Below are 13,865 nucleotides of genomic sequence, written 5' to 3'. Positions count from 1 at the left end.
CAGAAAAACCTTTTAAGACTTAACTTTTAAGACCTTTTTAAGAATACACACAGAAAGGCTATTGTCTAACTAGTTGTTATTTAGCCTACCTAAAGCGCTTAGTGAGGGAAAAGCAAACAGCTTCTCAGAAGTGTCTAACCACATCTTTGCCTTACAACCCTGTACATAAACACATGGACACATGGAAATGTCTGCTTTCCTGGCACATAGAGGTCCTGCCCATGACATCCATCATTTCTGTCAAATTAGCTCAAAGAACTTCTAATATTAAATTCAACTTCGTTTTATTTTATTTCTATAGCACCAAGCCAATAACATTGTCTCAAAGTGCTTTACTGAGACCAGACCCCCCATCCCCCCCCCCCCCCCATCCCCCCCCCCCCCCCCCCCCCACCATAAATATTGCCAGCGGATGCCAGTTCTGAAGTGGTGATTGTTTTTGGAACTGAACATAAGCCAGCTGTCTAATGTGATCTTGAACCGATTTGTTCTTTTTATAGAAAGACATGACATTAAAGTAATTGATGTACCAACACCAAACACACGCTTGGGACAATGACCTTTCACAGGCATCTACAAACATTTGCAAAGGTTGTAGCCACAACTTTAAATCCTAGACTATCAGTTAATTCTTTTTGTCTAAAGCAGTAATATGCATACAAATATATAAATTAATATACTAAGAAAATTATGCATGCAAAAATAAACCAAATAGACCATACTTTACACAAAATGCAATACACTGAAGATAAAGAGTATGTGGCTGGATCTATGACGTCATCATCATGCGTCTAATGAATAAACGTTCTCTGCCTGAGCCGTCGACAGCATATAGACGGTCTGAACATAACAGGTTCTGAAAGTCTGTTTTTTACTTTTAGGTAAGGCTGTATGAAAATACATTGGCTGTGGGGTTAATCTATGTAATTACTACACACAGGTTTGACTACAATAGCATTGGCTACGAGGTGCACGCAGCTTTATGATCTTCGTAGTAGCTAATGTGAGGCTAGCTAGCATAGCCATTGAATTGTAAGTAATGCTAGCTGGAACAGTTATCGCACCCATATCGTCTGCTATACAACTTACAGTGGTTATGACAACACTGAATATACAATCAATTTTGTAACCGTAAAGTTACTTTCTGTACAATGATATGTGCTGTTAAGTCCTGTTGTAAATGTTCTTTTTCAACATTCGAGTATCTTTTCATTTCATTCATTATTTCAAATACTTATACTTTTCTTGGGCTCTAGGATGCCTCTCCCACCGGCTTTACTAGCCCGTCTTGCAAAGAGAGGAATATTAAAACAGTCAGAGCATGGTAAGTTACCTATTCCCTTTATGCAATTTAATATCTCAAGTTAATATCTTACTGCTGCTGCTGCTCAACGTGGAAACACGAGTTCAGATGATTCTCATTACTTTCTTTACGAAAAGTATAATTTGCTATAAAATTCAGACAGATACAACAAATATTCTACAATCTTGAAAGGTGTATGTGTTTGCATTTCACTAGAAGCTGAGGAGGAGATCATTGCTGAGGATTATGATGACAACGATGTAGACTACGAGGCCACCAGAGTAGAGAATTTACCTACTAACTGGTACAAAGTATTTGACCCTGATTGGTAAGCTGCTGTTCCCTGTCATCAACTGCTTAGTGATATTGTTCAAAGCCTTTCCTTGTTAATGTAACCATCCATTGCTGGTTATGTTTACAGTGGTCTGCCGTACTACTGGAATGTGGAGACAGACCTGGTGTCGTGGCTTGCTCCAAACGACCCTGGAGCTGTTTTGACCAAACCTGCAAAGAAGCAGAAAGGTGAGAGCTGTTGATCCAGCTAACCTCGTTGATATTTCAGCTCATATGACTTATTGATAACATTCAAAGAATCAAAGACTTGGATGCTCTGCACTAAAATCTCCCAAATGTTTTAAAATTAGCTGCTGAGGTTTTATCTCTTCTGGTCCTCAGGAGATCCGGGAGACATCAGAGTTGAGAAACAAATTGAGAAGGTTGACCGAGAAGTGGAACGAGAAAGAGAAAGGGAGCGAGAAAGAGACCGGGAATGGGAGAGGGAGCGGGAACGAGATCGAGAGAGAGAAAGGCAGCGAGAGGATGGGATGAGGGACAGAGACCGGGGGGACAGACGGATGCAGAGGAGAGAAGATGCTGCTCCATACAAGCAACCCAAAAGAGGTAACCCCCACACACATCATACACACCGACACAGATGAGTAGTGCCTAATTGTTCATGAAGACATGAATTCTTGACACATGCCGTTTCTCGCTTGCAGGGAGGGATCGCAAACCAGAGGAGATGGACCCGATGGATCCCAGTGCCTACTCCGATGCTCCAAAGTAATACATGTGTACCAGACCCAAGAGTTCATTTCTCTCACATGAGACTGAGTTTTTATTTTATTTTTATAACAATGTGGTTTAAGCACCAGCTCTAAAATTGCAAAGAGCTAAGAGGTCACAACATAAAAAATTGACCTATTTGCACAAGGCAGGCATAGCTTATGTCTCCACAGATAAATGCTTTGTTCCCTTCACTAAACAACACCAGCCCATAAGTCTATGCTTACAAAAGTTGGAACAGTTGTCTTTCACAGTGAGCAATGCTTAGATTAGATTCAACTTTATTGTCACTGCACAGAGTACAGGTACTGAGACAATGAAATGTAGTTAGCATCTAACCAGAAGTGCAATATAAATACAATATAAAATAAATAAATAGGATAGGATATGATGGTATATTTACCTGCACTGTAGTGACTGAATCTTCAGCGTGACTAAATGCAATGAATCTCTCCTCTCAGGGGCACGTGGTCCTCCGGCCTGCCCAAGCGCAACGAGGCGAAGACGGGCGCGGACACCACAGCAGCGGGGCCACTGTTCCAGCAGCGGCCGTATCCCAGTCCCGGAGCGGTCCTGCGGGCTAACGCCGAACGGGCCAACGCCGAACAGGACTCTGACTGACCTCACTCAGATGGAGACCTATACCCACGGAAAGAACCAGCAGCCTGGGCTACACTACCACCACCAGCTGTTCTCTTCACTGTCTCTGCATCAGGGTCCTCTGGCTCAACTGTGAGGCATCAACAGAGAGCTACAAATGTCACTGTAGTAATGATGTGCGTACATATTTCAAGCCGCGAGTGATGTCTTTGGATGATGCAAGCAGAAACAAGATCCATTTGTAGCCCAAGTCACAATGAAAGTGTAACACACAAGCTTATTTGGTGGCAGAGTATGGACACATACCCTTCAGCCTCCTTATGTCCCCCTAATTGTTTTAATCAGACTTCTGAAGGGGGAAGTCGTTGTGACTAATTCAATCGTTTGCCACCCCTGAGTGTGGTGTTCATCACGCCGTGCATAATAAACCTATATCTGCACGAGTGGATGTGTGGTGTACGGTGTGAAGCCGTAGTCTATTTCCATCCTGCTGCACGGGGCTCTGCTGTGTGGGGCTGGGACCGCGGCTCTATGCTGAGCATCTGTGCCAGGGAGAGCAGCTTGTCCTCTGCTGGCTTGAAGGTCTTTTGTTTTGCTTGTGTCAGCTTGCAAGGCCGCTGCAGCGCTCCTGATAGAATTAACTATGCTGTTCAGGTCACCTGGTTTTCTTCCTCCATGTGGGTGGGTGGGTGGTATGTGGCTTTTTTTGTAAATATATTTTACTTTTCTATTAAAAAAAGAAGGTTGGACATTAATGTTGTGTAAACATTTTTTTTTCTGCAAGAATGCAGAAGCAGATGCTTAGAGTAGAAAGTAAGACTTGAGTCATTTTCAGTGAAATAAAATGAAATTGCTTTTTTTTTTTTTTTAAAAGAAAACAAACTTGAGCATCTGCCATGTTTGTTATGGGATTTGGGGCTTATCTTTGGTTTCTCCTGGGATTAATGAAATGCGGTACAAGGGAAATGCAACAACAGAGTTGTGTGACGCAAATGTGCATCACTGCATGAAAGAGGAAGTACAATGGTCTCTGTAACCATTTTGACGTCAAACATCTTTTTATTTACAGTACAATTGTGTGTGATTTGGTTTGTAAGAGAAGACAACCCTCTCCAAAACAACCAAAATATAATTGTAAAATTCTAATGGTTCTAAAGCTTAAATATTGGCAGAAGTAATTATTGTGGGGGTGTGGTTAAGCCAAGCACACTGTGAAGAAAGATTGATAACAAAATACCACTTTAATGGAAAGGGTGAGATGGTTGATGTAACTATGACAACTATGTAGTCAGTGTTTACCCACTGTGTTGAACAAGGTGCCACAGTGCCTCGTGTCCCATTCACATCACAGATCTATCACTGATCATCCCATTCACATCGCTGATCATCCCAAAGTACCTCACATCACAGGAGGCACACATCAAGAGTGTTCGGAGATAAACTTTTCGGAAAGATACATAAACACTACGATTGGTAGGTTCAAATGATGTTGGTAGTAGCTTTGAAAAAACAAATTCCACTAAAATACAGGTAACACTCAGATGTGTTAATCTAGGTGACTAAAGGTGGGGTTGGATGATCAGACTGAGCCTGCTCACAGACGCTCCACTGATCACGGACTCCACACTGCTCACTGACGCTCCACTGCTCACTGACACCACACTGCTCACTGACACCACACTGCTCACTGACTCTCCACTGCTCACTGACTCTCCACTGCTCACTGACACCACACTGCTCAGTGACGCTCCACTGCTAACTGATGCCACACTGACTCCACACTGCTCACTGACGCCCCGGTGCTCACCGACGCTCCAGTGCTCACTGACTCCACTGCTCACCGACGCTCCACTGCTCACGGACACCCCACTGCTCACGGACACCCCACTGCTCACGGACTCCACACTGCTCACGGACTCCACGCTGCTCACTGACTCCACACTGCTCACTGACTCCACACTGCTCACTGACTCCACACTGCTCACTGACGCCACACTGCTCACTGACGCCACACTGCTCACTGACGCCACACTGCTCACTGACGCCACACTGCTCACTGACGCCCTACTGCTTACTGACGTCCCACTGCTCAGGCGCTACACTGCTCACTGCATGGATTCCTCTAGTAAAATTGTAATCACATATTGGAGTGACTATGGGATTTGACTTCCTGCTGGCATCTGACTCTCACACACGGCTACGCCTCAAATCTTCCCCCAGCCGAGCACAGATAAATTACGCTGCTTTTGCAAATGAGAGTCATATTTCCACAGCTCTCGCCATTACTGTCACTTTGCCGTGGAGGGGAGCCTCCATCTTCGTCAGGCTGAAGTTCAGATGAACAAGCAGCAGCCATTTTTTAAACAACCTGCCTCGACGCTCATGACAGTACCGACAGACGAATGGGCACTGCTCGACATGATATTTTTTATTACAAAAAAATCTTGATAACAATCAATAAAGCATCATCTTACAGACCATATAAAAACAAGGAAAGAGGCTGGGGGAATCTGAAAGGGCGTGCTGTGCTGCGGTAAGGTGACAGGTGGTGTGGATGGTGATGAAGTTCCTGTGGTGGTGGTGGTCTGGGCACACTCCAGGCTGGCAGGCGTTGAGAATGAGGAGGGATGGGTCTGCAGTAAGAGTGGGGGTGGGGACGAGTCAGTGGTCCACTCCGCCCACGTAATGGCAGATGGAGTCGTAGTCCAGCGTGAACACCTGTTCCTCGTATCGGTCCAGCTGCACCATGACCCTACACTTCTCCTTATCCCGCCTCAGAATCCGGCCCACCTGGATGACACACACATGCACACGCACGCACGCACGCACACACACAGACACACACACACACGCATACACACGCAACAAGCACATACACAATGTTAGTGCTGAGGTAAGCTTCATTCACTAGCTTTCCATTACTATATGAATCATTGCTGATCACACCAGGTCTTAATTCAGATGATGACACCAACCTTTCCATATTTATTCGTAAGAGACTCGGGTTCTTATTTACATACGAGATCTGCGTTTTTGATTTAACACCCTTCTTGTAATACTGTGCATCATTTTCAATTTCCTGCAGCTACTAATCTTAACGTGAACCCTGAAGAAAAACTCTCTAGCACGACGAGGGGTTTTACTCGGCTTTCTTGCTCTTACTTGATTTGCCTTATTAACCGTTTACATTGAGTAGCACCACTACTGACCTGATACAACTAATCACGCGTCACAAAACCCAAAACAGTTCACGTGATTGGCTCCAGCTATTCTGGCATGAAGTATATATTTACGGAACACTGGGCCCCTGGAGAGATGTTTGGGCAACCCTGTTGCAGTGGACATGAGTGATGGTGGGGTCACACGTACCTGCCCCCTGTGTTGTCCCAGCACCACCATGATGTAGTCGGTGTCCCTCTTCGGAACTATGGTTTCCAGCATTTCCTGCTTCACATCTATAGTAGGTAGAGAGAGGGGGGATGGAGTGAGAGGGGGGGATGGAGTGAGAGGGAGGGAGGGAGGGAGTGAGAGGGGAGGAGGGAGAGAGAGGGGGAGGAGGGAGAGAGAGAGAATGTGAGGAAAGGCCCAGCACCAGCCAACAGACAGCAGAGATTTGATAAAAGGCTTTAAGCCTATCAAACAGTAACGTTATTATTCAATAGTTACCGCAAAACCAAATGGCTCATTCCTCAAGCTGAATCCTTGAGGTATTTCATGATACGTTTTGATAAACACCTTTAGCACTTAGCTATCAAATGTCTAAGGTGATTGCAGGTCTTTCACCGCGGTCCTTCGCATTTGGCGTCACCGGCGACTCATGCTTACCGTCGAGCAGGCGTCCCTCCTCTGTGCGACACACACAGGTGTACGGGGTCACCACGTCTTCCACTCTCATCTGAAACCAAACAGGGACACACACACACACCTCAACACCTGGCATGGACAATAAATACACGCACACATGTGTTAGGAGTCAGCACGTCCTACACGACACCTAAACACCTGGCATGGACAATAAACATAACATACGATTCAAATGACACCAGGAACATTTAAATTTTCATTTAATATTTTTTTATAATTTAATTTAATTCAATAATCAAATACTTTTCTCTTTTTCTTTTCCTGCTAATTTGTTGGTCAGTTGGAATGTTACTGGTCACATATAAGACAAATATTAGATAGATACATATTTGTGATTTGTGATTTGGCTATGGCAATGATATGACAAAAAGTCCATCATCAGTCAACACAAGAACATAACATTCTGTGAAAATTAGCAAAACCCTAAACTGTATGTGAAAGTAGAAGCCATGAATACATGTTAACCACAAAGAGCCTTCACTGGATAATAACTAGGGTTGGGTACCGAGAACCGGTACCAATACGGCACCGGTTCCATACAACCGATACCTACCCGGACCGAAATGCAACGCAGATTTCGGTGCTTCCTTTCGGTGCCTGAGCAGATAATTTTTTTTTTTTTTTTTTTAATTAAAATTTTTATAATTTAACAAAACTAGCGATAGCTAACGAGAAGTAACGTTAGTGGCGTAGATCTTTCTGAGTACGATCTGTATACTTTTTTGTGTTGATAACAGATTTCGTGGGGCACATATAAAACTGCTCCATCTCCCAATATAGACTCTCGCCTGTGTCGCTCACGCTGCATTCCGTATGGGACTAGTGGAAACGGGATTTGTGATGAGGAGTTGCCATGGTAATGGGTTGACTTGCGTGTGGTTTCGGTTTCAAGATAAGTGTGGTTGTTCTAAGCAGAAGTTGGATACGCTTTATTAAACGGAGAGCTACCGTCTCATCCAAGATATTCCTTCTCAATGTGAGTTCTTAAGAGAGCACTAACTTGGACGCTACAATAACATTCCAACAGTCTGACAGCGAAGAGCAGGCAGCCTTGCACAGAGCAAGCACAAACAGAGCTAGCCATCAATATAACGGGGAAAATGTCGAAAGGTAAACGATCAAAAGTGTGGCTGTATTTCGCACAAACAGATTCAAACAACGCGACGTGCAGCATATGCGAACTCAAGAGGCCCTGAAGCTAAACTTTTAAAGGGGCAGTCCACATTCACGAAACCAGTGGGTTTAAATAAATGCAAACTAATTAATATTTGTTTTACTCTGAAGGCAAACATGCTCATATTTCTGCAAAAGTATTACTGAAGTGTGAAGTGTGTGTACAGAGTTTGTTATGTATTTATTTATATTTATTTAAGTATACTGTAAACAGTTGTTATAAGTTAATATATTGTTCATAGTTTGAAGTTAAAAGGTTTGAAGCCAAGTGTTTTGTATTTATTTGTATTTATAGTATACCTCAAACAGTTCATATATTGTTAAATTTAAAGAAAACTATTTGCCTTGGCAATAAATAAGCCTAATGTCTTTAATTAAAAAAAAAAAAAAAGTATCGGTTCTGGCACCGTTTAGGCACCGGTATCGTTTTAAAAGTATCGGTTATGTACCGGTATCGGAAAAAACCCAAACGATACCCATCCCTAATAATAACCGTTCGTTGTGATTTGTTAAGGTTATGAGTGACCGGATAAAAAACATTTGTGGTGATTTGTTTAGGTAATTAGTGAACGGATAATAACCATTTGTTGTGATTTGTTTGGTAATGAGTGACCGGATAATAACCGTTCGTTGAGATTTGTTAAGGTAATTAGTGATCGGATAATAACCATTAGTTGTGATTTGTTTGGTAATGAGTGACGGGATAATAACCGTTCGTTGTGATTTGTTTAGGTAATTAGTGATTGGATAATATCTGTTTGTGGTGATTTTTAGTCTCTGTACCTTGGAGTTGTAGTAGCGCCCCCCTTTAAAGGCCTTGTCGATGAATCGCACCGTCAGGTCTCTCTGTAGCCAGGTCATGGTGGGTGGGGCTATCCGTGACTCCTTCGGGGGCAGAGGCTTGTCCCTGGGGTGGGGGGGGGGGAGAATGGAGGGTGGGGGGGAGAGAATGGAGGAGGGGGTGGGGGGGTTGTCAGTGATGGATGAGTGTGGGGATCACCTCTGGAGATGCCACTTGGCCTCTGCGGCCGCAACATCGATATGAGCACGTGAGCTGTAGTGGATACCTGATTAAAATCTTCCCTCAGAGCACAAGCACTGTCAATAGCACAACCACCACGCCATCCAAAGCGACCAATACTTAGGATAAGTGTCAGCTTCACAAGGGTCTCAAACAGATTACGTGCCATAGGCTCTACTACAGCATGAGTAATATGTGCAGGCTTACCGATCTGAGCTCGACTCCTGGTGCTTCCTCTTGCGGTCGTCTCTGTCTCTGTCCTTTCTTCTGTCTTTGTCTCTCTCTCCGTCTCTTTCACGGTCTCTCCCTCCGTCTCGTTCACGGTCTCTCCCTCCGTCTCGTTCACGGTCTCTCTCTGACAGTCTGTCCTTTGCCCGGTCGTCTTTCCCATTTCCCAGTTTGTGTGCGCTCTGCCTCTCCTTCTCCTTTTCTTTCTCTATCTCCTTTTCTTTCTCTCTCTCCTTCTCTTTCTCCTTCTCCTTCTCTTTTTCCTTGTGGGCTTTTCCGAGGCGGCCTGGTGGTCAAAACAGAGAGGCAAATATCAGGTGTTAATTTCACTAAGGTATTGGAGGCTGCATAACTGCCTGGATGTGTGTGTGTGAGTCTGATATGGCATAAGTGAATTAGAATAACTGGATTCAGATGTGTGTTTGTGAGTCTAATATGGCATCAGTGAATTAGAATATCTGGATTCAGATGTGTGTGTTTGTGAGTCTAATATGGCATCAGTGAATTAGAAAAACTGGATTCAGATGTGTGTTTGTGAGTCTAATATGGCATCAGTGAATTAGAAAAACTGGATTCAGATGTGTGTTTGTGAGTCTAATATGGCATCAGTGAATTAGAATATCTGGATTCAGATGTGTGTGTGTGAGTCTAATATGGCATCAGTGAATTAGAATATCTGGATTCAGATGTGTGTGTGTGTGAGTCTAATATGGCATAAGTGAATTATAATAACTGGATTCAGAGTAGTTTGGCTAACTGACTGTGTACTTGTGAATTTATTTGTGTGTGTGTGTGTGTGTGTGTGTGTGTGTGTGTGTGTGTGTGTGTGTGTGTGTGTGTGTGTAAACCCTCAAAACTGCTTCTTGTGTGATTACGTTAAATAAACCTGGGGGAGCCTGCAGGACTTGTTTGGGGTTGAAACCGCTCACTCAAGACAGATCGGCTTCTGCTATCGGCTCAAATGTCAGCTGTCAAAGTGGAACCAGTTCTTAAAAATCAGCACGACCCCAGCCGAACACCCCTCCCGCCCAACCCCCACCATCTCTGTCCTTCAGCAACTGTCACTCAGCGAGTTTTTCTGGAACCTTCCAGACGTTTTTACAGCGGGGAGGTGAAAAGGGAGCCAATTCTAACGATAAACACAACAATGACCTGGCTGCACCATACCAGCATGAGACAGGAGTTTCCATGGCAGTGGAATGGAGTTTCCATGGCAGTTTCCATGGTTTGGTTTTCACCAATTTTCCAGTATTTACCGGTCAACACTGCGAGTGTGTATTAGGGCTGACGTGAGTAATTAGGTGAACTGTGACTCCAAACTGGGACAGAGATTCCGTTGAATCTGCCCTGTGTCTCATGTTTTGTCTCTGCTTAAAGATGTTGGTGTACCTCTTGAGAGCCCCTGTGTTGGTTGTGGTTAAACTGACCGATGCTCACTAACTGAGGACTTTTGCGGTAATACTTCTGCTTTTGGCATCTTTACGATTTGCTAGGGATTGAGCCTTGGTTGTAGTTAAAAAGATTGATTCAGACACGCTGTGAGGTATGTGTGACCATATTTGTACTTTTAGCGTCTCTGTAATTGGCAAAGGGTGATATGGACATACTGCCTGGTGGTACATGTAGAACTGGTTGTGTTTTTGGTGAGTTTTTAACTGACGGAGGTGGGTCTGACTTACTGAGGTCTTTGCTGTTTCTGTCGTAGTCCTTGCGGGTGACGAGGCGCAGAGAGTGCTGGCTGATTGTCGCCGCCCTGCCGCCGATGGCCAGCTTCACCACCACACGCGCGTTGTCTGGATCCACCCCCTCGATCTGTGTTTGGAGACGTTACAGCTGTCTGATCAGCTCCATCACTCACACACCCAACACACCTCAGGCCAGTTCCAAAAGCTCTGAAATGCAAAGCTTTTTCATCTCTCTTCCAGACACTTCACATTCAACTCCCAAACATGATCCACTTTGCTCAGATAATAGGTTTAATATGAGATTTAATGTATTAATTAAGATAAGGAGAAGGGTACTTGGAGATTTCAAACAAGCAATGATAAACACATAGCATCAGTAGCACTCTAGGGAAGCTCCTCAAAGCCAGTGTTAATGAGATCACAATCAACCGCAGTTCAGTGAGATTTAGGAGGACGATGAGTATCTTTGAATCTTGTCACAATTAGGCTACTGAACTTAGAGGAAGACTGTGCTGCACTTCTAGTGAACTTTCCTAGATATTTATGTACACTGCCCACTATCAGAAAATGTCACAACATTACAAACAGCCTTTGGGTATATCTCATCCATGACCTGCCAATGAGTATATCTTAACCATGACCTGCCAATGAGCATATCTTAACCATGACTAGCCAATGGGTATATCTTAACCATGACCAGCCAATGGGTATGTCTTAACCATGACTAGCCAATGGGTATGTCTTAACCATGACTAGCCAATGAGTATATCTTAACCATGACTAGCCAATGGGTATATCTTAACCATGACCTGCTAATGGGTATATCAGCCACAACAGTGCGCAGCCACATCCTGTCTTGACAGCACTCATATCAGCCAGGGAGACTGTGCCAACAGCATTACCATATCCAAGCAGCATCCCTATTCGTCTGCTGGGGACGGCCCTGATGCCCTGCTCCCCAGAGAAGGTGTGTGTGTGTGTATTGGTGTTCACCTTGCCGTAGAGGTCCTTGTGTGCGCCGCTCTGCACCAGCACGAAGCCACCGGGCCCCAGCACCAACTGCTCCTCCTCCTTGCGCTCGTCGCCGGGCTTGGGGGGGCGCTTGGGCTTGCCGGGCTCCAGGTCCTGGATGGAAGAGCGGTCCGCTCCCAGACCCAGACCCCTGGGCCGCAGCTGGTGCTCAATGGGCTTTATGTCTCTGAGAGGGAGAAAGGGAGGGAGGAATAAGAGTGGAAGGAAAAGAGAGAGAGAGAGAAAGAGAGAGAGAGAAAGGGAGGGAGAGAGAGAAAGAAAAGCAGGGGGAGGCAGACAAATAGACAGAAATGTGTTGTGAATGTGTATTACACTACATGTCAGAGAGGTTGAGTAATGAGAAAAAAAGGGACAATAATGAAAGTTATACCCACATCTCCAACAGAAATGGTTTATTAATGAGGCTATCCCACCAACATTGCTAAACTGAGTTTCATACTTGGATTGAAAAAACAACAACAACAACAACAACAACAACACTAATAGTAATTCAAGGAAGTGTGATTCTGTGTGAGCATGACACTGATGCAGAGATACATCACCAAAGGCAGTCAGACACAGCCCATGTAAGCACTGCTTCAGGCAATTTCACAGCCAGTGACAGGTGTCACCTTCGCAGCAAACAAATGCACTTCACACCTCATAAATACTGATGCCTCTGGTACCAGAGCCCCAGTGGCATGAATGAGAATAGAACCAAATTATACCAGAGTCTTAAACTTAAGATATTCTGTTTCACTTGCTGCGGGGGAGCAATGTCAACAGCAGAGGAAGGCATCAGCAGCATCAGACTCTACCTCTACCTCTAGACTCTTACCCTTCATGCAATAAGCATCAGTAGCATCAGACTCTACCTCTAGACTCTCACCCTTCATGAAAAAAGCATCAGACTCTACCCCTAGACTCTCACCCTTCATGCAATAAGCATCAGACTCTACCTATAGACTCTACCCCTAGACTCTCACCCTTCATGCAATAAGCATCAGTAGCATCAGACTCTACCTCTAGACTCTCACCCTTCATGAAATAAGCATCAGACTCTACCCCTAGACTCTCACCCTTCATGCAATAAGCATCAGTAGCATCAGACTCTACCTCTAGACTCTCACCCTTCATGCAATAAGCATCAGTAGCATCAGACTCTACCTCTAGACTCTCACCCTTCATGCAATAAGCATCAGTAGCATCAGACTCTACCTCTAGACTCTCACCCTTCATGCAATAAGCATCAGTAGCATCAGACTCTACCTCTAGTCTCTCACCCTTCATTCAATAAGCATCATACTCTACCTCTAGACTCTCACCCTTCATGCAATGAATCTTTTCCTTAATGCCACGTTTCACCCATCACTCCAGTATGAGCGAGTGGCTGGTGGAGGCCCTGCTTACAGCTTTGACACTGTTGTTTCATAAGGTCATTGTTGCGATGACAAAGCAAAATGTCTGATCGTGTGACACCTCAGGGTACAATATTTCAAAGCATCAGTCAGCATGAATAAGCGTAATCATCCATTCACAGGGAGAATGTGCGGGTTCCACACAACACAAGCTAAAAAGCATGGTTAAAAACAAATCAACAAACAAACAAACTGACGAAAAAACAAATAACCGACAGGGTTAGACCGCAGATGAAGGATATTATCCACACCCTAAAAGATGGATAATCTTTCCACCAAGTCAGGAAGTCGTTAAAAAAAAGGCCCTTGGTTACTGAGAAAAAGTTTAGTCTAGCTGTTTACAGAGCGTCTTTTCAGCGAAAAAAATATGTTTCACGATAAAAGCTTCTTTGAAAAGCATCCCAAATACGACACTACACAAGCATTCATGTCTGAGGCACGACACTTCTAAATCCAAGAATAGTTCCACTACAAAACCAAGGAAAAGAAAACAGAAA

At 44.2% G+C, this 13,865-nt stretch overlaps 2 protein-coding genes across 2 annotated transcripts in view; one reads left to right on the top strand and one right to left on the bottom strand.

Moving 5' to 3' along the window:
- The first annotated feature begins 807 nt into the window (after positions 1-807).
- pqbp1 (polyglutamine binding protein 1) lies at positions 808-3,632 on the top strand. Its single transcript, XM_080833281.1, has 7 exons — positions 808-881; positions 1,257-1,324; positions 1,520-1,631; positions 1,725-1,825; positions 1,979-2,203; positions 2,302-2,365; positions 2,830-3,632. The coding sequence occupies exons 2-7, from the start codon at positions 1,258-1,260 to the stop codon at positions 2,987-2,989; spliced, it is 729 nt and encodes a 242-aa protein (XP_080689407.1). The 5' UTR covers positions 808-881; position 1,257; the 3' UTR covers positions 2,990-3,632.
- Positions 3,633-5,405: 1,773 nt separating this feature from the next.
- gpkow (G patch domain and KOW motifs) overlaps positions 5,406-13,865 on the bottom strand; it is a gene marked incomplete at its 5' end in the record, with an annotated part of 13,227 nt that continues 4,767 nt past the window's right edge. The window contains 7 exons of the mRNA XM_080833708.1: positions 5,406-5,758; positions 6,338-6,423; positions 6,794-6,863; positions 8,789-8,912; positions 9,234-9,540; positions 10,934-11,066; positions 11,933-12,137. Of these exons, the coding sequence (XP_080689834.1) occupies positions 5,630-5,758; positions 6,338-6,423; positions 6,794-6,863; positions 8,789-8,912; positions 9,234-9,540; positions 10,934-11,066; positions 11,933-12,137 (1,054 nt within the window). The 3' untranslated portion in view covers positions 5,406-5,629. The remainder of the gene's footprint in view (positions 5,759-6,337; positions 6,424-6,793; positions 6,864-8,788; positions 8,913-9,233; positions 9,541-10,933; positions 11,067-11,932; positions 12,138-13,865) is intronic.

This window comes from Sprattus sprattus, assembly GCF_963457725.1.
Source record: "Sprattus sprattus genome assembly, chromosome: 2".
Lineage (NCBI taxonomy): Eukaryota > Metazoa > Chordata > Actinopteri > Clupeiformes > Clupeidae > Sprattus > Sprattus sprattus.
Note: the sequence above shows the minus strand (reverse complement) of the source record. Positions and strands in the feature narration are given on the sequence as shown.

Coding starts and splice junctions, on each gene's coding strand:
- pqbp1 (XM_080833281.1), top strand. CDS start 1,258: ATGCCTCTCCCACCGGCTTTACTAGCCCGTCTTGCAAAGAGAGGAATA. Junction 1,325..1,519: donor ATTAAAACAGTCAGAGCATG/GTAAGTTACCTA, acceptor GCATTTCACTAG/AAGCTGAGGAGGAGATCATT. Junction 2,366..2,829: donor GCCTACTCCGATGCTCCAAA/GTAATACATGTG, acceptor CTCTCCTCTCAG/GGGCACGTGGTCCTCCGGCC.